The 22,681-nt window shown below is 47.1% G+C and overlaps 1 protein-coding gene across 5 annotated transcripts in view; it reads right to left on the reverse strand.

Annotated features, from left to right (window-relative positions):
- LOC119436591 (neuropathy target esterase sws-like) overlaps window positions 1–22,681 on the reverse strand; it is a 198,537-nt gene that overhangs the window by 21,107 nt on the left and 154,749 nt on the right. For all 5 annotated transcript variants that reach the window (XM_049658821.1, XM_049658827.1, XM_049658826.1 and 2 more), the window contains one exon: window positions 14,149–14,236. In XM_049658821.1, the coding sequence (XP_049514778.1) occupies window positions 14,149–14,236 (88 nt within the window). The remainder of the gene's footprint in view (window positions 1–14,148; window positions 14,237–22,681) is intronic.

Here is a 22,681-nt window from a genome sequence, read left to right on the forward strand (position 1 = left end):
ATACCTTCTCCAGTCTCTGTAAACTCAAAATACAGTAAACCCTTGTTAACTCACAATCTGCTATCGCAAAATATCGGTTAAGTCAAACTTTTTTTTTTTTTCTGGCCGTGGTTTAAATCCATGTGTGTTTCACCTCTTATCTCAAAAAGTTATTGTGCCGGACTCCAGATATTTTGAAATCTCTACTTTGGAAATACCATGCAGGAAAAAGGCAGCAGGGCAGCATCGGTAGTGTCGCTTGCACTCACTTTTTATCCGGCAGCAGCTCGCTAGCCGAGGCAGACTCTGCGCCTGGCCGCGGTCCCCACTTATCTTTGCCCCTTCTTTCTATATATCGCCGCTCACATGCTCTTGCTCGGCAGTTCACTGCCATTTTGATGTGGCCTCGCGAAGCAGCAGTGAGCTGGTAGTCGAAGTCTTTCTAAATTTTTCTTTCCTTCTCATTTAAGACACTGCCAGTAAAGCATAAATGTGCTCAAGGCGTATGAATTGGCACTTTTAAGCAGGCGCAATCATCCCAAGTGCTGTGCCCACAAGAAGTCAGCATGGGAGCCTACAGTGTTTCAGCGAGATCGCGGCTTTATAAGGACGCTCGCTTCATGCTCGTTCTACGGTGAGGCATAAATGTCGCGTCACTCGTGGACTACTACTGCTAAAGTCATCACAATTGTACTCTTCCGTAGTTTCCATTTTTGAAGTTGTCTGGAATTCATTACGATGCGGAAAGTAGCAGCGTCAGCTTTCTGGATGTCTGAAAATGGTTACGCTCAGATGACTGGCTTCAAATATTCTATTAAGATCAATCGTCTTGACTCTGTGCCAAGCATGCTGTCTTGGCACTGTGCCAGTAACGCTGTTGCCCGGAGACACTGACGTCTCCAGTGCCAATGCATGTGAAAGTGACCAAAAATATTACAAGCAGTATTTTGGAAAGGCTCCATGTGGTCTATGCGCGGTCAGCGGGATTCTATTTTCGTGATTTTGCTAATCTCAAAAGTTTTTCCGGTTTTTACAGCTTTGAATTACCAGGGGTTTACTGTATGGCAGAAGTGAAGTCTGAAAATGAAAATACAGCAAGCGAGACGGGTTATACTTCTTGATGACATTGTAACTCAATGTATAGAAGTGTGGCCTGTCCCACCCAGCCAGCTTCATCAAACTTCACTAGGTTGTACGATGACATGTTCAGAAGTCCAGCACAGCAAGCTCATATAAAAATATACAAGAGTGCATTCATGAGCACTAGCTTGCTTTTTTTTTTTTTTTTCAGAGCAGGGCTCAGTAACATAGCAGCATGACAGTTCCAAACATTTTTTTTTGTTCACTTCCTTCATGGCTGTGGACATAACTGGTTGCATGATAATGAGGACAGTTTTTTGAGACTGTTTCTACCTAATCGACGACTATGTGCCAGTGTTTGTTTATTTCACAATACTGTAGGCCAGTTTGGTCCAAGCAGGAGTGCAATATAATGGAATCTCGTTGATACAATCTTCAGTAGAACCAGGAAAATAAAGCGTATCAACTAATCAGGGGTGGACACCTGCGCCAATTTGATACAAATGCAGATTCCTGCGCCAAATATAAAAAATTGACCGAAATTGCGCCACGCTGCGCCAGAACGGCTTCGGCATTTGTGCTCCGGCAGTGGCTGTGAACAGCGAGGTGATTCGTTCTCCGAAAAAGAACACGTCCGTTCACATTCCGCAGACCGTGTGACGGCACCTCCCACACACTTTCTTGTGATTTTCGTGCTTATAACAATGGAATTTTTGGCGGATCCGGCAAGTGGATGGCGCACGCACGGCCACTTCCGGCTGTTGTCACTGCTGTTGGAACGGCCAGGTCGGCTGCATGGGCCTCTTGTGCTGGAGTTTGAGGTATAGTAGTGGCGCCTGGTGGCGGCGAAAAAAGTTATTGGGTAGTACCAGCTTGGGTAGTATTGACCCTTTTCGCAGAGCAGTTTGTTTTTGAGAAACGAGATGGCGCTTACGGCGGCGCGCCATACGTCTCCTCAGCGACCGCGCATGAATACGAAATCATTACCGCTTCTACCTTGCTTCTGTGCGATCAGCTGTCGGAAATGCAACTGAGTTTTCACTAGTGCACTGCGCTCCAATCATGCTAGATTGAATCATGTGGATTGAAGACGTGTGCAGTAGTTTGCTGCAAAAATAATGACTGGCATGTTAAGGAATGGAATGAACCTGTGTGGCCAAGTTCGCGGACTGCTGCTGCAAGTGTCCGAACGTGTTACCGGCACTTCGAGATGTACGGCTTTCCTCGAGGATACAGAAATTCGCTCATCCGCCAGCATTGTATCGCTAACCTTCAAAGAGAGGGCTTCAGCCCCAAAACGTCGGCAAGAGTGAGTACCACTCGTTAAACAATGACAAAGGGAGTAGCACCGCTTCCTGTCCTAGTACTAAGTTTTGCACACGTTATCTATACACATTTATCCCAAATGGCAGGAAAACTTACGCCCATTTCTATCGCCGACATATAAAGAATAAGTGAATGGGTGCACACAATATACGCACAATAAATGACGGACTACACCGATGGCGCAAGAATGGTCGAAGCTGAATGTTTTATGACGGTCCACAATATATATATATTTGCTACAAGGTATTAGAATGTACAAAACAGCTAAGTTTCAAGCCTTGTGCGCAGCAAGAACACATCTATCAGAACTGAGCACACCTGCGAGCGATTAGGCAGAAAATAATCAGATAGTGGCAGCACCGAGGAACTTCACTGAGTCAGAAACTGACAAGCCGCTACTTCAAAATATTTGCCAAATAGAGAACAAAGCGCAAAATACACTAATCCTGATTCAATTCATGAGCGGAATGTTTGGATAGCTTGGAATACATATTTAGCCCCGCTTTTAGAACAAGCACCATATATGCTGCTTGCGCCGTTTGGACATACCTTAATCAGCTCCGAAAGCGCTTTTTCATGTTCTCTGAAGCTGTGATCAAAGCTTTGTGTCGTCACCGTCTACAATATCTCCCAAAACAGAGTTTTTCTAAGCTGCACCAGCGTCATACACTTCCATTGTAAACAAGCAGGCAACGTAGGCAGTTGAGGCAAGCAATGGATGCGTAACCAAGTGATCAAACATGGCAGCGCCCACGGGATCGGCACGAAAAGGGTCATTAGAGCTCTGGCTGTGGCGAAGGACGTTTCTAGCCCCAGTTTTGCGTTGATTCAAACTTTTTTCTGCCCTGTTGCGAGTGCGAAAAGGTTCGTCACTTCTCACAGACCAAGCTGATCACGCTGCGAGCTGGCCACAGCCTAGTTTTACGAAAACGGACTCTCCGTGTCCCATGGCAACGCAGATCCGGAGAGACCTAGCTCAGCCTCGAAAAAGCGTCACCGTTGTTACTGCTGCGTTGTGGGCTGCCACGAGCAAGAGGGCCTGAATCCCAACATCAGATTCTACCGTTTCCCTTCAAGGCCTCACACAGCGGAGCGTGGGGCGCGCTGGATAACTTCACTACCCCACTATGAGCAGCACAGGTTCGAGAGTTATATGTGCTCATCCTTGACCTCAAGCCAACACGTAACGCAGCTCAGCAAGGCAGTATTGATTACAGCACATCGATGTTCGAGCACTGTCATTAAAAGCTATATCAAGCGAGCAGAGCACGAGATCGCGCTGCAGTGCGCCATTCGCACGTACGCTACTGCGAGCTCATATGCATTGCATCAGTTATTTATCAGTTGCTAAAGGAACAGATGGCCGCTACTACAGTGCAGGCATAACTACTTGTCTAGCGGCATGCAGCCAAAACAGATTGCAGGAGGCCCGTCGTTTCGCGGCATGTTGAAAGACCGCTGCCGCCGCCGCGCGTACCGTCGTGCGCTCGAGCAGTTCCGTACACATGATGTCTGCTTGTTGCTGCCGCGAATTCATTTATAGCAAGCATTTTCTCGTGTTTGTGCACCTGAATCTAGCAGCGTGCAAACGTTACCTGAAGTTCAACTTTGTATGTGACTCACTTCACTTGCGATTGACACCACGCTAAAACTTCGCCACTTATTTCTTGAATGGCGTACACGTATTCGGCGTTGCATAATTTCTTGCCTTTACGCAGCGTGCCACCCCTGAAACATCTTCGGTGCCCAATATTCGCTGGGTCCATACTGTAAACGTGCTTTCCGAAGCAGACAACTGAGATTGGTACTACCCAGTTCAGGACAGAGGGCGCTCTTTAGCACCATTTTCGCAGCGCCCCTGGGCAAAGCAGGAGCCCCATTTAAAGTGTACTAGACAACGGTTGAGTGGGCCGAGCAGCGCAGCGCTCCCTAGCTGAGGGCGCTGCGAGTGAACTAGATTTTAGGGAGGCGCGCACTGCAGGGTGGGTTCAGTGGATGGGCGTCTCTGTTCCCAGGGCCAGTATACCGTAAAAATATTCCAATCTGTTTTTATGCCCATATGGACGAGGCCTGAGCCATTTAAACATTTCGGGAAGGGCTAATAGCAGATTTAGAATAACAAGTCGCAGTTTCGCCCGAAAGGCGAAGCATCGATTGCGATAGCAAATTAGTCGACAGCTATGCGAAGTAAGGATAGTAGTTTTATAATCCATATAAACTTGCAAACATTCGCTTACTAACTAAATTAACAAGCATGGTGTCATGCGCGCACAAGCAAACATAAACACATCTCACTCGATGACCGCAGAAACCCGCTGTCAAAACCCTGGAGCGAGGAAGCGCGGCAGCAGCAGCGAGCGAATTGAACTTCGTGCTGCCTCTAGCTTCAACGCGAATTAGCGGCGAAAAAAACACAGCGTGCACGAAGCTATGAGTACTCGCACTCTGTCCCCATCGCAGATCGTTTTCAAGATAGGGTTCGCGCTGCAGCGCCACACGCGGCAGCCGTCGGAGAACGCACCCCCCCCCCCCCCCCCCCCACGGTGCCTTGTGCGCGACCGAAGACGGAGCGCTTCCTCCCCGCTTTCCTCCCTTGCGCGCGCGAGATTCAGAAGCCATCGTCTGCTCAACCTCGCAGTCTTTCACTCGCACATACAGCATACGGTGCAGAGCGACAATATTAATGCCCCTGGAGTGTCCATATAATTGATATAACAATAAAGACGGCTTGGAATAGTTTTACGTTATACCAGCCCAGGGTTGATTGCGGCTCTATGGGTATGCAGTGACAAATGGTAGAGCACTGCACGGGCCTGCTTTTTCGGCCCGCGCCCGGCCCGCTTTACGAGGCCCGAGCCCAGCCCGGGCCTGGCCCAGGCCCGGGCGCACATGGCCGAGACCAGCCCGGGCCCGGCCCGGACCCGTGTTACTGAGCCCGAGCCCGGCCCGGGCCCGGGAGTTCATTACTAAGCTTAGCTAGGGCCCGCGTGTGCATGACCAGGCCCGGCCTGTAAGAAAAATATTTTTTTTTTACTTACAGATTGTACCATATCTGTCAGCCTCACCTTCTCGAGGTTTAGTCAGCTGCAGTATATAAGCAATAAAAGGCCCAAATCTTTGTTTCTCCCACGGGAACATCAGTAATCCGGCCCATTGCCTGTGCTGCTATTTTTCCGCTGGTGCGCATGCACTTACCTTGTTTGGAAGATATGGTTCTATGATGTCATTTAGCATGCAAATATACAGGGCATTTCATTTTAGCTGAACCATATTTTTAAAATTGCCTGTCGCAGATAGCACAATTACAATCCTTGATCTAAACTACTCGATGAGGCGGCCATTACTTCCATGAGAAATCAAAATGCCTAATTAAATAAATAACATAATTAGTCTAATTAACTTTTTAATTAATTATTTTACGGCGCATCTTTCAATCTACGAATTATAGCTGCCGAGTTCGCAAGGCGTATCTACTTGGAACGAATTCTCAGGACTAAACCAGTTTCGAGATAATTTTCAAAGTGTCCGACGAAATCAATTAAATCAAATCAATTTATTCTCCAGTTTACACGCTGGACGGTCATTTTGGACTAAAAGCTACATATGTAGCTTGACGTGACCCAAAAGACCAGGCAAGGCAATAGTACAGCAAACAGTGTGTGCACAAGCACAATTATTCACATATACATTTCCAGCTGTCGCTGGAATTCCTCGTAGACGAAATAGCTATGCACGGAAAGACAAAGAATATTTCCGTCACGGCAAGTTAACAGAATTGGAAAAAGCTTTAATAGAATGCATTTTAAACAATAGTACAATAGCAATACTAGCTATACAAAACAACACAACACCAGCTATACAAGATAGCATGAGACTGAATTTTATAAGATAAACATTTGCTAAGAAAACGAAACAAGATGTACATTATATACTCGGAACCATACACAAAGGCAGAATAATAATCACATCAGATACATTACAAGCGACCAAAGTATGAGCCGAGTTCTTTCTTACTGAAATTATCGACATTTTTTTATTTGTTCAAAGTGAATGGTAGGTTATGTAATAACGATTGATGCTTATACAGTGTTCTGAAGTATGGAATTGACCATGTCTCAGGATTTCTTGTGTTCGCATTAATGCGACGACCCTCTAAGGAGGCTAATTGTTTTATGTAGTTCCAAGCTAATTCTGACATGGATGGTCAAAATGCCTAATTGAATATTCAACATAATTACACTAATTAACTTTTTAATGATTTATTTTATGGCACATATTTCAATCTACGAATTATAGCCGCTGAGTTCGCAAGGCGTATCCACTTGGAATGAATTCTCAGGACTGAACCAGTTTCGAGATATTCATTGTCAAAGTGTCCAACGAAATGCATGGGCGCTCCAGTTAACTTTTTGGGGAAAACGCTGTTTTATGCATTGAAGTACAAAAGTAACTGGCCTTAGCGATAAAATAATGCAATAGTATCGACACTGGTAATAGTGCAATCGCAAAAGCGGTAATATGGAAATGTTTTGAGGAGTGGTTCTTTGTATTTCTTTTTCCTTACGCGGAAACAATGTTCGTTTTTGCGGAAACGAAAAAAATTTGCATAGCTTGCACTGGCGGCGCAATGCTAAAGAGACAGCGGAGCTGATGGGCACCTAGCTAGCCCTGGCTTTTGGGCTAGGCTAAGCACTACCAAGTCATCCCCAGCATTTTCTGGAATTTATTTATTATTGATTGATTATAGATTAGCTATTGATTGACTATCGATGACTGGCTAAATTTAAGTAGTCCCCACCATTCTTAGCTAGACTTATCCAGGCTCAGCTCAGCTAGTTCACAGGTGTATGTGCCATTGCGCTTGGACCCTTTCTGCACTGCTGCCAGGATCAGCCCACATTTTTGGATTCAGCAGACATATTACGCCCGGCTGAAACAGCTCCGCTGTTAAAAATGAGAACTTCATCTGTTTTACTATTTTCTTTGATAAGATATACAGCCATCTGATAAGATATATTCAAGAGAGTGGTGTGGATCAGAGAACAAACGGGGATAACCGACATTCTAGTTGACATTAAGCGGAAAAAATAGAGCTGGGCAGGCCATGTAATGCGTAGGATGGATAACTGATGGACCATTAGAGCTACAGAGTGGATACCAAGTGAAGGGAAGCGCAGTCGAGGACGGCAGAAAACTAGGTGGGGTGATGAAGTTCGGAAATTCGCAGGCACAAATTGGAATCAGATAGGGCAAGACAGGGTTAATTGGAGATCACAGGGAGAGGCCTTCGTCCTGTAGTGGACATAAATATAGGCTGATGATGATGATGACAGTCATCTTGCATGTGTCACTTCAGCTTGGCACAGAATGCATTGAATCATGCAATGCATAACGATCGCGTGTGCTCGAAGGCCTATTTAGGCCCTTCAATGAGCGGGCCCGAGTCTGACCTGGGCCCATGGCTTCAAGCCATGCTCCAAGCCATGGCTTCAAGTCTGACCTGGGCCCATGGCTTCAAGTCGTCCCCGCCGCGGACGGGCTGTTTGTAGGGTTTGTTGGCGGGCCCGGGCCCACGGCCTCAAGCCCGGCCTGGGCCCGCCAACAAACCCTACAAACGGCCCGTCCGCGGTGGGCCAGCCCGCCGCGGACGGCCCCTGCCACCTGCCTCAAGACGCTACAAGCGTTCGGTGCAAGGAAGCGTTCTATGAAGCTTGCCCGCATGGCAAAGCTCGCCGCTCGCCTGCACGCCACCGATCGCACCAATGGTTCCTGTGGGGCAGCTTCTGCTTCATCTACGCGAGAGCGTGTTTGCGTCGACACCTTCTAGCAACGAGACTCCCGCTCCACTGGTGCAAGAATTTGTCGTGACGAGTGCGCATGGTGTCTCGTGCTCATTGACAGCGGCTTCCACATCCTCTCTTTCATCTTCCTCCGACAGTGCGATCGCGTCGTCCACTGTGCACTTGAAAACACGTTTCCTGACGTGTGAGGAGAAAGAGGCGGCAGATAAACGCACTGCTGTGCAACGAGGACTTCGCGCTATGTCAGCGACGGAGCGAAAATTTCAAGCAATGGAGCACGATCCTGAAGCTGCCACCACTACAAGTGAAGGCAAAAAATTTCTCCTTGTGCAAATGGATGCCCTAGGCGACCTGCTATCCGGGACTCCGCGCCAGCGGTGCTTCGCAACTTGGATGAAAGTTCAAGGAGGCACCCAACCTGGACTTGCAACAAAGCTTGAGCTGCTATGTTTACATTGTTGCAAGCTCGTGGAGTTCTGCTCATCAGGATGACTCAATGGTCTGACGTGAATGTAAGAGCCATTGTGGGAACAAAACAGATATGGAAGGGACAAACAGCCCTCAATGATTTTTGAGCAGCGATGAACGTGTCCCATCGTTGCCTGTCATAAGACTTTTCAGAAGCACTTGAAGAAATTCAGGGAACCACAGACACAGTGCATAGACAAGTTCTATGCAGAATCTGCTTCTTCTGTGAAAACCACCTACAAGGAAATGGAACCATATTTCAGCAGAGATATCACAGTGAACTTTGATGGAACATGGCACAAGCGTGGCCCAACGTCCCATATTGGAGTTGGTGCAATAATTGAATACCATACGGGCCTCATCTTGAACGCCATTGTTTTATCGAACCAGTGCCTTGGTTGCCAAGTAGGAACAAAGCCTGGAGACCCAGGCTATGCAAGCTGGCAGGAGGATCATGTGTGCCATAAAAACACTGACTCTAGGTCTGGGAGGATGGAGGTTGAGGCAGCTGTCATCTTTTTCTCACGTTCGGTGGCAAAGCACAGCCTCTGTTACACAACGCTCGTGTCTGACGGAAATAGTGCCACATTCTCTGCCCTTGTGCAAGAAAATGTTTGTGGACTGGTCCCCATTTCGAAAGAGGAATGCCTGAACCACGTCCAGAAGAGGATGGGGACAGCACTGCGCAACCTTGTGCAGAAAAGTGATAAGGCATTAGGAGGGAAGGGCAGGCTGACAAAGGCCCTCATCGACAAGTTGACCGACTACTATTGCTGGGCCCTACGGAACAATTCCAACGATGTGGCTGCAATGCAGCATGCAGTCATGGCATCGTACCACCATTTGACATCGACGGACGAGGATCCTCACTACGACTTGTGCCCTGAGGGCGCAGACTTGTGGTGTCGTCATAACACCAGCTAGAGTGATGGTGTGCCACCTCCGAAGCATCGGTACAATCTTCCAGGCTATGTTGCAGAAACACTGCTACCTGTTTATGAGAGCCTCCCACAGGCTTCTCTTCTGCAACGCTCACTGGGAGCAAAGACTCAGAATGCATCAGAATCATTTCACTCCGTGCTGTGGTCCCTGATGCCCAAAGAGCAGATTGCCTCACTGATTGCTGTGGAGACAGCACTGCATGAGGCAGTTTTAAGATATAATGCTGGCTGCTACAGGGCCACCCAAGAGCTATCTTCATCAGTGGAGCTAACACCTGGCCACCTGGCCATTCAACGGGCAGTCGAGAAAGATTCTCTACGCTTGAAAAAGGCCAAGAAGCGATCGCAAGAGAAGGTGGAAAGGTGGCAAAAGAAGAGTGTGCCTAAGGACATCTCCAGTTACGCTGCAGGGTCATTTTAGACCAATATATGTGCTCAAAACTTTCAAAGCTCATTTTCTCAAAATGACTTTTTTGGCTGGTGAGGCTGCTTGTTCCAGCCATATCTCTAGAACAGCCCATCAGATTTCCAGAAGATTTTTTATTGTGTATCTGAATAAATTTCTGAGGGCAAGACAAGTCCAGTTTTTTTATATATTGTGACTGATTTGTGATATTTAATCAAAATTTGATTGATAAAATCTTAATCGCCAACACTAAATTCGGTGGTCTGCTAAAATTTTTCAGCAATGAAGCTTAAAAAAAGGGCTCTGTCTTGCCCTGAGGTATCCATCTGGGAACCATCATAGTGAATTTCACAGTTGCAGCCCCTTTTGAAAATTCTCCAGGCCTGAAATGAGAAAACCATGTGAACCATCTGACATATTGCTGTAACTTGAGAACCAGTGAACATATCTGCATGAATTTTTTTACTTCTACTAATGCTTTTGCTATGATTCTATCCTGAAAATTTCATTCAGATATCTCAATAAACAAAAAAGTTGGTATCCGAGGGTAACCTCCCCCCTTAAAGTATGCTATGAAATAAAAATGTTCCAGCAGTTTCACAAAAGTGTGCGTCAAGCACTTCGGGATAACTTTAACAGTAACGCCAATGTATATTTAATGCGATAGCATTAAGGGCCGCCTGTTGCAGATCTGCTGTCGGTATCGGTGGCGTTTTCCGTACAGAAAAGTCATCCCGAACCACGCAGGCCCTCCCCTCCCGTGGCGCGCATAGACGCTACTGAACTAATTGAATTTCTCAATGTAGAATGCGTCACAAAATTCGTAAAATGTGACTTACACACAACCTACAGACATGATAGCATTGGATTGTAATTTGAATATGCGAGAAAACATAATTCTGTTATGCAGAAACTCAAACACAAACTCCTTTTCCAGCTGCTGTTTGAGGTCTGTCTTAGTGGAAGCAGCGTGCCCCGCTTGGTTCCTGGCAACACCATCTAGATGGCGCTCGCCTCCACGCATCCGCGGCACCCGCCGTGCGGGGGAAAGAGAACAAAGAACAACCAGAAAGCTCGCCTTTGTGCATAGCGTTCGCTGCCAGCGTTTCCAGGTAAACATTACAGTTACATAAGCTGCAGTTGCCGGGAAGCGTGAGAAGCAGTCAGGGTCTTTGAATGCTACCACATTCCAGTCTTAAAGGCGAAGCTTAAGCGTCTTCCAAGTTTTTTAGCAGGTTTTGAGAACGGATATCCTGAGAGTGGCACTAGTCTTAAGATTTATGCTAAGCAGACGTGACTACTGCTTGGCTTCAATTTTGGTATTAAACCATGTGCTCTAAAGTGAATTTAATTATACAGCTTATTAGTCAATCCTTTCAGTCAGCCACCTGGACATTTCAATTCATTGCACGAGTACCACCTGCCTCTTCAAGTAACCCACCTGAACAGGCCAAATAGCACTATATGCTCCATGCGATTTAAATTAGATTTCTTTGCAACACCACGGTATAGTATGTCAATGTGTCCATGCGTGCATTGCTGCTGTGTGTATGATCAATAAGCGCAACAGTGCAGTCTCAAAACACCCCGTAACCTTCACAGTGCTGTGATGAAGTGTACTACCAAGATGGAATGTAGATTCAAATAAAGCAACAAAAATATGTCACTAATATGTAACATTCTTTCTTTCTTTTCATGCAGAATGCGTGAATAGTCAGGAACGTATAAATACTTGCTTGGCTCAAATAATGCAGAGTCACAGATAGCCTCTGGAGTAAAATGAATGGAAAGTTCACACCGATTTTCTGTTCGTACACTAAATAAAGGTTGCAGCTTATTTTGCACTGCTTGAGAAAATTTCAATCAAAAGTGATCCATAAACAAAACTCACAATTAAAGCAACTATTCAGAACAAACAAGCAGGAACCCAATTTTGCAATGTCGTAACTTCGCACATCACCTATTATAAAAGCGAGGTCTGCACTGATTCCACACATTGTTTATTTGTATGAGAAAGCTAAAGACAATCTATGCCTTTTCTGGAACGAGCAAACAGAATTTGACATAAAAAGGCAGCACTGTTGCAAAGGCAGTGCCGTGAATGGCATGACTCATTGCCACACTACCAGTGAGGTATCAAAACCACTGCAAGGGTGGCACAGCTCTGCTTTCTTGTGCACTTAGCACGCATGCTACAAATATCACTCAGTTCAGCTTTTCAGGATTGATCACTGTTACGCAAAGGTTCAGGCAGTGTTACTGCAGTTCAAAGAAAATCGACTTGAGCTCGTACTACAATTGCCAAGAGTACTCCCCAAGAGTGACCAACACTTAGTGCATATTTCGTCACTAGGGTGCAAAGGTGGAAGATTTCATTTTGGCAAAGATAATCATACCATTACACAAAAGCAATGCTAGCATTTATTGTGGCCAACAAGTTGGACCATAAGTGGGAGACATAGCCTGACATTGACAAGTACAGTCGAATCTCAATAATTCGAACTCTAAGAGGCCCGAAAATTTATTTGAATTAAAAGAAGTTCGAATTAAAGGAAGGACGTATTTTTGAAGTATTTGAGCACCATAGCACGATGCACGAACGGTGCGGGTCGTGAAATATCGCGGCGCGACCGCCCACGCCGGCCAACGCTCGGTTCGGCAGAAAACGAAACTTCTGGGAGCGGACGGCGTCGGCATGGCGATGGGCGAGCGTGCGCAGAGACCGTTGAAGGTCAGGGAGGAGGGAGGCAGGGAAGTGGAATTGGCCCCGGCAACTCCGCCGCTTCGGTGGTAGTGGCTTCGGTGGCTCCCCTCGCCCTCTCTCTCAACTCCCTCGCAGCTCCCTCACCTTCGACTGTCTCTGTGCGCGCCCGCCGGCGCCGCCGGTACAGCCGGCCCGGCGCAGATTAGCCCGCTCCCTGAAGTTTCGTTTTCTGCTGTTATTGGGAAGCGAGCGTTTGCCGGCGTGGGCAGTTTCGTTGGCCGGACTGGGCCTCCGCTGCTGCATTAAGGGGCCTCTCCTAAGCTTTTGCTCTATGGCGGTGTTGGAGCAATGCCAGTCAGAGGCGCCGCTGTGTTATTTGGCGCGCTGCTGAGAGTATTGTCGGTCCGAGATATGTTCGAATGAACCGTAGCAAATGCTTTCGCGTTCGAATTACAGAGCGTTTTCGCCCATTGAAATACACATAACTTTGACGGGACCACAGCGTCAGTTCGAATAAACCAGCAGTTCGAATTGAGCGTGTTCGAATTAACGAGATTCGACTGTACGCACAGAGGTTCACAAATGTAAAAACTTTGTGAATAACTCTGCACTTGTCAATTTTAAGCTTAATGCCTGCCATGCAAATAATCTAGTTAGTACCATGACTTATAGACCAGAAAGCTTCACAGTGTACACTAGTAGCTTATGATGGCATTCTGCCAACCAGTGTAGAAGACAACAGCAGTAAATGTTAATGCACTAAAATGTGAAAAGTTGTTTAGGTTCCACATCCAACTGCTGGAACAGCTGTTTAACATAGTGTGCAGAAACGCAGTTTTTTTTTTTTTTACTATATATGTATTGTTATAGAAAGAAACTTCTTTAAAAATTTTTTTCTAACTTTTTTTTCATCACATTTACATGTGTCACCACCTGTCTTCTGATTTCAAGGAAGCAGGAGCTGTGTGCAAAATTGTATGAGCAAAATCAAGTTTACTTTAGAAAGCAATCATGCTGCTAAAACAAAATGGCACTGTTTGTGCTCAGCTGTGTTACGAGCATTTTTCTCGTGCTGCACAGTGAACCTGCATTATAACAAATTCACAATTCCAGATAAAATGTATATCATTACGTATATGTGAGTTTGAACTTACTGAAATACCCTACATAAAGAGCATATTTTCATGTATCCTGCAGGTTGTCAAAAATGGGTTTGACTTTATATGGAACACATAATAATGAAACACATTTTCCTATTGCCCTATGCATGCTAGACACATGTAGGGCAGACAAGGAATAAATCCTAGAGATCATTTGCAGTCACTTCATGGTGGCAATTTGTTTTCATTGAAATGGTTCCACATGCCCGCCGCCCTAATCAAGTGAATAATGTATGAAGGCAGGTACAAATATGCCCAAACACAGCAAATGCCAGTAGCATACCTGAAGACCTCCCCTTCTGGGGCTGCTTGATGGCGCAGACCATCTCAGCCAGGTCAGTAAAGGTTGTAGGGCGCCCCTCCTTGCCAGCCTGCACACATGTGACCACCTTCGTTGGCACATGACAGAGACCTTCAGCATTCCATTCTCTCTCTTACACTTTCTGCAAAGCATTAGCAAATCCTGGTAGTCGCAACTGATCAAACAGAGAATCCTTGTTCGCTTTTCGACATAGCACCAAAAGTGCCACACACTACAATTATTGCCACTGTGCCCTTCATGGTCGGAAACTTAAAGGCCAACTGCAACGAAATTTCACTTTGGCTAATATGTTAATAAATGAGTAGAATACACTATCGGAAGGGAAGGGAAGCGCAGTTGAGGATGGCAGAAAACTAGGTGGGGTGATGAAGTTAGGAAGTTTGCAGGCGCAAATTGGAATCAGCTAGCGCAAGACAGGGGTATTCGGAGATTGCAGGGAGAGGCCTCCGTCCCGCAGTGGACATAAATACAGGCTGATGATGATGATGATGATGATATTGACGCGAGACAGAAGAAGACCGGCACCGAAGAAGAGGAAGTAGAGGTTGCTCCTCGCCATCTTGGCTGGTTGCTGCTGCGCCTGTGCTACTCGCCTATTTTGTAAATATTTGTAAATGTACGTTTTTGCGCAACATTTTCTGGTGGAGGTGCTGGTGCCTGTTCATCCCCATCACCCAAGCACGGAACTCCGAAGTAGGCGCCGCGTTGTTCCCTCGGTGATGGCCACTGAAGCACGCACCGCGCCGGAACCTACCGTGCAGCAGCCGTCCCCGCCATCTGTCATCTTATCGCTTCCGCAAGATCTGGGCACCTTCTCTGGCACAGATAACGTGGACGTCGAGGACTGGATTTCATGGTATGAGCGTGTCAGCAAACAGAACAGATGGGACGATACGCTTATGCTGGCGAATATGATATTTTACCTGAAAGGAACCGCACGCGTCTGGTACGAGACGCATGAACACGATCTGACCAGCTGGGACGTTTGCAAAGAAAAACTGAGTTGTTCGGCAAGCCCTTGGGTCATCAACTAGCCGCTAAAAAAGAACTTGGCTCCCGTGCGCAGTCATCTACTGAATCATACATTTCGTATATTCAGGATATTCTAGCGCTTTGCCGTAAAGTTGACGGTAACATGTCCGAAGCGGACAAGATCGGACACATACTCAAAGGAATCGCCGATGACGCATTCAACCTCTTAGTATTCAGGAACTGCGCCCCCGTGGATGCTATTGTGACAGAGTATCAGCGATTCGAACAAGCTAAATCCCGCCGTATCGTCCAGCAATTCACCAGGCTCCCCAATACTGGCGCATTGTCATCATGTGAGGAACCACTACCTACGTCACAATTGCCGGTTTCGAACACTTTGACACGGATCGTTCGTCGGGAACTAGAAGCAATGTCACCAGCCCCTCTCGTGCCCGATGTCTCGACTGCCAACCAGCATATGGTTTCATTGATTCAAGCCGTGGTTCGACAGAAGGTCGCGAATTTGGGACTCTCCTCTGTGTGCGCTGTTCGCATGCCACCAGTCGCACAAGTCACACCACCAGTTCCACCAGTGGCGCCGTGGAACCAGCCCTTTTACTCGCGATACCGCAATCCCGCTGAGTGGAGGACGCCGGATGATCGCCCAATATGTTTCGCGTGCTCTCGAGTTGGGCATATTGCGTGACACTGCTGAAGCCGTCAGACGTCACCGACTGGCTGGAGCACCTGGAACCCTCGTCCTGAAGGCTACTCCCGTACAACATCGTCGCGCTCTCCACCGACTGACACGCCCGACGTCGACACTCGCACCAACGTGTACAGCAGGTCACCATCGCCGCGCGATCGCCGATCTCGCTCACCGCAAGCCCGCCGATTCCCTTCGCCGCAAGCCTGCTGTTTCCCGTCGCCTGCCAACTCTGGACGCTACGCATCGGAAAACTAACGAGTGCAGCGCCCGGAGGTGACGCTGCATTCTCGACCCGGCCTCGAAATCCTCGTCTGACAGTTCCTACCCGCTCTAATTTGCTCAAAGTCCAACTCGACGGTGTTAGTGTTATGGCCCTTATCGACACTGGTGCACAGATCTCAGTGATGAGCTCTAGTCTTCGTGAGAAGCTGAAGAAAGTCCCGACACCCGCCGTGCTACGTACAGTGAGAGTTGCCGATGGAAGCACACCTACTGTTGTTGGAATGTGTACTGCCCGCGTTGCGTTACTTTATCTGGCCATACAACGAGCGCTCAGTTTCTTGTGCTTGAGCAGTGCCCATACGACGTGATCTTGGGCATTGACTTTTTGTCGACACATTCAGCCCTCGTCGACTGCGGCACCGGTGTCCTGCAACTTGAACTCCCTTCTGCCCCAGAGACTCTTCCTGCTAAACCTACGCAACTGTGTTCTTCAGAGTACGTGCGATTACCGCCCCAATCCACTAATGTTCTTTTGAGGCCCTCTCCTGCTGTTGCTGACAGGGATTACGTTGCATCCCCTATTACTGACGTTGTCTTGGCACACAATGTGACCCTACCCCACACGGTTGTCGAAATTGTCAACAACGAAGCTTATCTGCCTGTGCAGAACTTTGGCTTATCCGCCCGTGTTCTACCATCCGGAATTGCGCTCGCAACGTTGGCATCCCTCAGCGACTGTCAAATATCCACACTAACATCTGAGGCGACTTTGAGTCCGACGTGCTCAGCAGGATCCACCAGCTCGCCCACCAGTGTATTCAACAAAATGATAGCCGCGGACCTTTCACCTGCGCAGGCTGTTGAGCTCTGCCGTGTGTTAGCGTCGTACCGGGACGTTTTTGACTGACAACCGCCCACTTGGCCAGACAACGGCTGTCATGCACCGAATCGACACAGGCGACGCAAACCCTATTCATCGCCGTCCGTATCGTGTTTCTGCTGCTGAACGGGCGATTATACAAACAGAAGTCGACAAGATGGCTGCAAAAGACATTATAGAACCTTCGTCTAGCCCATGGGCATCCCCAGTTGTGCTTGTCAAGAAAAAAGACGGCACCTGGCGTTCCTGTGTCGATTACAGACACCTGAACAAGATCACTAAGAAGGACGTATATCCGTTGCCATGCATAGATGAAGCCCTCGATTGCCTCCGCGGAGCGAGTTATTTTTCGTCCATCGACCTGCAGTGTGGCTATTGGCAGGTTGCCGTAGATCCTATGGACCGCGAGAAGACCGCTTTTGTGACACCTGATGGGTTATACCAATTTAAAGTTATGCCCTTCGGCCTATGCAATGCGCCAGCCACATTTGAGCGCATGATGGATTCGCTCCTTCGTGGCTTCAAATGGTCGACCTGCTTATGTTACCTAGATGACGATATTGTTTTCTCAACGACATTTGACAGCCATATTCATCGCCTGTCCGCCATCCTCCAAGTGTTCCGCAGCGCCGGTCTCCAGCTTAACTCATCCAAGTGCCATTTTGGTCGCCGCGAAATAACAGTGCTCGGCCACCTTGTTAATGGTGTAGGAATCCGACCTGACCCAGAAAAAGTTCGCGCCGTGAAGCATTTCCCTGCACCTTGCTCAACCAAAGATGTTCGCTCCTTCATTGGCTTATGTTCTTACTTTTGTTGCTTTGTCAAAAATTTCGCTGACATCGCCCGTCCGCTCACCGACCTTCTCAAGAAAGATACGCCTTTCGTCTGGGGCCATCTAGAAGCTCAGGCATTTTCTGCGCTTATCCGCCTTCTGACGACTTCTCCTCTGTTGGTGCACTTCGACCCATCTGCTCCTACGGAAGTTCAGACGGATGCCAGTGGATACGGAATCGGAGCCGTCCTTGCCCAGCGCCAGCATGGTCGTGACTGCGTCATAGTGTACGCCAGCCGCCTGTTCTCTGCCCCAGAACGCAATTACTCAATTACCGAGCGCGAATGCCCTGCCCTTGTTTGGGCAATCTCCAAATTTCGGCCATACCTCTTTGGCCGCCCATTCACGGTAGTCACTGACCACCATGCGCTCTGCTGGCTTTCCTCGCTGAAAGATCCTACAGACCGTCTCGGACGCTGGGCTTTGCGATTACAAGAGTACTCGTTTTCCGTCATCCACAAGTCTGGCCAATTACATCAGGACGCAGACTGCCTGTCCCGTTATCCCGTGGATCCACCCGACAGCACCAACCCTGACACCAATGCCTGTGTCCTTTCTATATCTCAGTTAATTCATTTCGGCGATGAACAGCAGCGTGATCCGGCGTTACGTTCCATCATCAACCGTCTCAGTTCTGGGCCCCCTGACGAGTCACTCCGGATGTTTACCTTACATAATGGAACTTTATGCGGTCACAGTGTATACTCCGAAGGCCCTGAACACTTGCTTGTGGTGCCCTCCCACATGCGTACTACTGTCCTCCAGCAGCTTCACGACGAACCTACAGCAGGTCATCTTGATGTAACGCGCACTTATGATGTGCGGCGTCGTTTCTTTTGGCCTGGGCTTTATTGCTCCGTACAGAAGTATGTTGGCCGCTGCGAACTTTGCCAACGACGCAAGAGACCACCGACGCTTCCCGCCGGCCTTCTTCAGCCTATCGATGTCCCAGTAGAGCCGTTCTTCCGCGTCGGCCTCGATTTGCTCGGACCCTTCCCTACATCAGCATCAGGGAATAAATGGGTCGCTGTCGCGACAGACTATGCCACGCGTTACGCTATTACGCGCGCACTTCCAACCAGCTGTGCCACCGATATTGCCGACTTCCTCCTTCACGATGTTATTCTGCATCACGGAGCGCCTCGTCAACTGCTCACCGATCACGGTCCTTACTTCTTGTCGCGTGTCATCGATGACCTTCTACGCTCATGTTCCACGAAACACAAAGTCACCACCGCCTATCACCCTCAGACAAATGGTCTCACCGAACGTCTGAATCGCACCATAACCGACATGCTGTCCATGTACGTTTCCGCCGACCACCGCGACTGGGATGCTACATTACCCTTTGTCACATTTGCCTATAATTCGTCACGCCACGATACAGCAGGTTGTTCACTGTTTTATCTTCTTTTTGGCCGGGAACCGACACTACCTATGGATACTGTACTACCAGCCGCCCCACGACACCCATCGGAGTACGCACAAGATACCATCGAAAGGGCACACGCTGGGCGTCATATCGCGCGTGACCGCCTTCAGATGTCGCAGGTGTCACAGAAGAACCGTTACGATTGCCGTCACAAGGATGTATGTTACGCTCCTGGATCCTTAGTGCTCCTCTGGTTGTCAACTTGACACGTTGGTCTCTCCGCGAAGCTTCTACCACGCTACCATGGTTCTTATCGCGTTCTGCGCCAAGTTACCGACGTGACGTATGAGATTGCACCGGCACAACCAATGTTATCTTCTGCGCTGATCCAAGACTGACGTAGTTCATGTTGCCCGGCTGAAGCCGTATCACCCGTCCGCTGATGCTGCACTCTGACTTGCCCGGATGGTGCGCGCGTTTTCGCCCGGGGGGGTAATGACGCGAGACAGAATAAGAAGAAAGGCACCGAAGCAGAGGTCAGCATTAGGCCGGCACCGAAGAAGAGGAAGTAGAGGTTGCTCCTCGCCATCTTGGCTGGTTGCTGCTGCGCCTGTGCTACTCGCCTATGTTGTAAATATTTGTAAATATACGTTTTTGCGCAACAATATACTATCGAAGCAGTCTTGGCAATGCTATAGGGCTGGTAACTGTCTAGTTTTCTTCTTAATAGCCTTTAACTAGCACCCAAGCAGATATGTGAGCATGGTGGTGAGAGGACTTGACATAAGTCTCAGACCATGCCTCTGAGATTTGCAGTGAGCCGTGGGTGCTGCCTAATGTCGGAGGTCAAGACGAGAAGCTGCACTGGTCGTCATTGTTCTGGGTTCTGCATCATTTTCGGCAAACGGTAATGGCAGCGTTTTTTTCCCTTCACCCCAGGTTTTGGCATACAAAATGTATATTTTTTTGCGTGTTTCTTGTGTTTATCCACTTGTACTTCAAATGTAAAATTTTGCACGAAGGCTTCTTTATAGCTACACTATCTGAAACTAGGCATTTTAAATGGTCCAAAATTTTCTGGGCGTTCATCTTTAAAGAACATCCACACCAGACCTAGTAATTTAAAAAAAACTGCTCACCTGCAATGCACCCGATAATGATAAAGAAAAGCTTGGCCAGGAGTGTTTCATACATAAGTGTATGAACATAGTAATTTAAACATAGTAATTTAAACATAGTAATCCATGGTGCCAATTTGTTTTCATTGAAATGGTTCCACAAGCCTGCCGCCCACACCAGACCCGAAACAGAATGGCACGCACATGAGCAGTAGTGACATGAAAAAGGTGGTTGTGCTGTATTTTCATAACGTATTACATGCTCTAAAGAAGCTTGGACGAAAGGTTAAAGTAGATGTAATATTTTTCGCTCCGTAGAAATTGCTTAGCTTATGCAGTGCCACAGATCCGTTTGTCAAGAAACGCGCAGGTTGTAAAAAGAATCATGAGCCCCCTCTTGTGTCGTGCGTAAAGAATGTTGTGTATCGCCTTCCATTATCGCGCGGGAAAGTTTACATTGGGCAGTCTGGGAGGTGCCTGAGTGATAGCTTAAGAGAACACAAACAAAACATGAACCGATACCGAGAAGGTAATGTTTCTGTGCATTGCAGTGATTGTGGGTGCAAACCCCTGTTCAAGAAGTGTTCTGTTTTGTATAGAAATGTAGATAAAGTTACGCGAGAGGTTGTTGAAGCCACTCTGATAGGGAGGGCCAGTGATAGCTGCATCAGCTGCCCTTCAGTTGCTCTGAATACAAATGAATTTGCGTTCCTGGATGCGGCCGGTTTTCATGTGCAATGATTGGGACTTTTCTGTATGTGGGCCTACAAATACAGCTGTTTCACGAAATAAACACTCAGTTGAAAGTTAGCGCTCATCCTGTTCTCTCGTTCTTTTCCGTGTCTTCTAATGTATGACCACCTCTGATGTATCCACCCAACTAGCCCAAAAAGCCACACTTGCATGAACATAAACTTATGTAACAGGAAAGGTCCAAGCCATGCAGTCAATTTGCACGTGAAATCTAAACATCATTGTTTGCACCATGATTTGCAACGATGTGCTCAATAAGTTAGCCCAAAGCCTGCGTTTGCATCTTGATTCATGGAACCATTCACTCAAGGTATAGACACTACAAATTCTGCATTTTTCTTTGTGGCATTTCTAATCGCACACATACTACATATGCTATCTGCTGCAAAAATTAGACCTAATTTCGAATTTTCAATTGGGGATGCTTGATATTCCATCAAGCTATCATACATTTTTAATCAATAGCATGCAGCTAACAAGAGAAAAGTTAGGACCTTCCTTCTATATGTTTGGGACTTCACTGTGCTACAATAATACACAAGCATACAACAGAGAATGCCACATTCATGCTTTCCGTGGAAAATATCAATGAAGAAATGTTAGTTGCCCTTGAGGAAAAAGAATAACTCAAAATCCTGCATATAGCACCAGATATTGCTCCAGGGTTCGTACAGGTCTCAGAGACAGAAATTCAGGGATATTCAAGCACTTTCAAAGCCATGTCAAAGCTTTTTCAAGGGTGCAGGGCAGCATCCCATGTAGCAATTTTTTACTATAGCAACATTTCAAAACACTATAGCTAAACTTAGAAATAACGAAGTTGGTAAATTTAGCACTCTACTTCGTCATATTGAAACTGGACCTTTTATGCAAATAAGTACAGTCACTGACATATTTTTCTTGCAGAGAAAATGCTGTAAATCTTTTCACATTATCACGCAACCGGAAAAGGAAATGAATTCCATGAGAAGATTTTTTTTTTTTTTTTTTTGAGTTTGAGAGTCCGCAACCAAAGATATGCTTTCATGCAGTGTCAATAATATCTTTACATCGACGGTACAAAACGAAGCCTGCAAATCTTTCGCGTCCACTCTGCTGCGGCGGCTGATAGTGTTGCCTGCACTTTGCACCTACCACGGATTTAGCTTTAGCTCGGCCCCAACTCCGACGCCGCCCATTCAAATACATGTAAAACGCAGATATGCTTTTCTGAGATAGCCCCCTCGGCCGATTTTAATGAAATTTGCAGCACTTGAGATAAGAAGTTAAATTTCAGTGACTGCAGGAAGTGGAATTTTGATTTATGGCATGAATATTTTTACAAAGATTGCCGAAAATTGGTAAGCTTGAAAAAAGCAGAAGGATGAAGTTTACAAATCTGCAACTCTGCACCAAGAACAGACATTGCAGTTCTGTAAATTGCATCCGTCAGAACGTCCAAGGCGGCCAAATTTCGTATATGTATTAATTTAATCTTACGTGAATTTGTTACAATGTTTACAAAGGCATTGCAGTACGTAGTGCTACTCACATATTAGTGGTGCCTTCGAGAGCCATGTACAATACATCAAATTTGTCCACTTTTGATGTACTATTAGATACAATTTATAGAATTGTGATATCGTTTTTCATTTCT

Source organism: Dermacentor silvarum, chromosome 1, assembly GCF_013339745.2.
Source record: "Dermacentor silvarum isolate Dsil-2018 chromosome 1, BIME_Dsil_1.4, whole genome shotgun sequence".
In the NCBI taxonomy this organism is placed as follows: Eukaryota; Metazoa; Arthropoda; class Arachnida; order Ixodida; family Ixodidae; genus Dermacentor; species Dermacentor silvarum.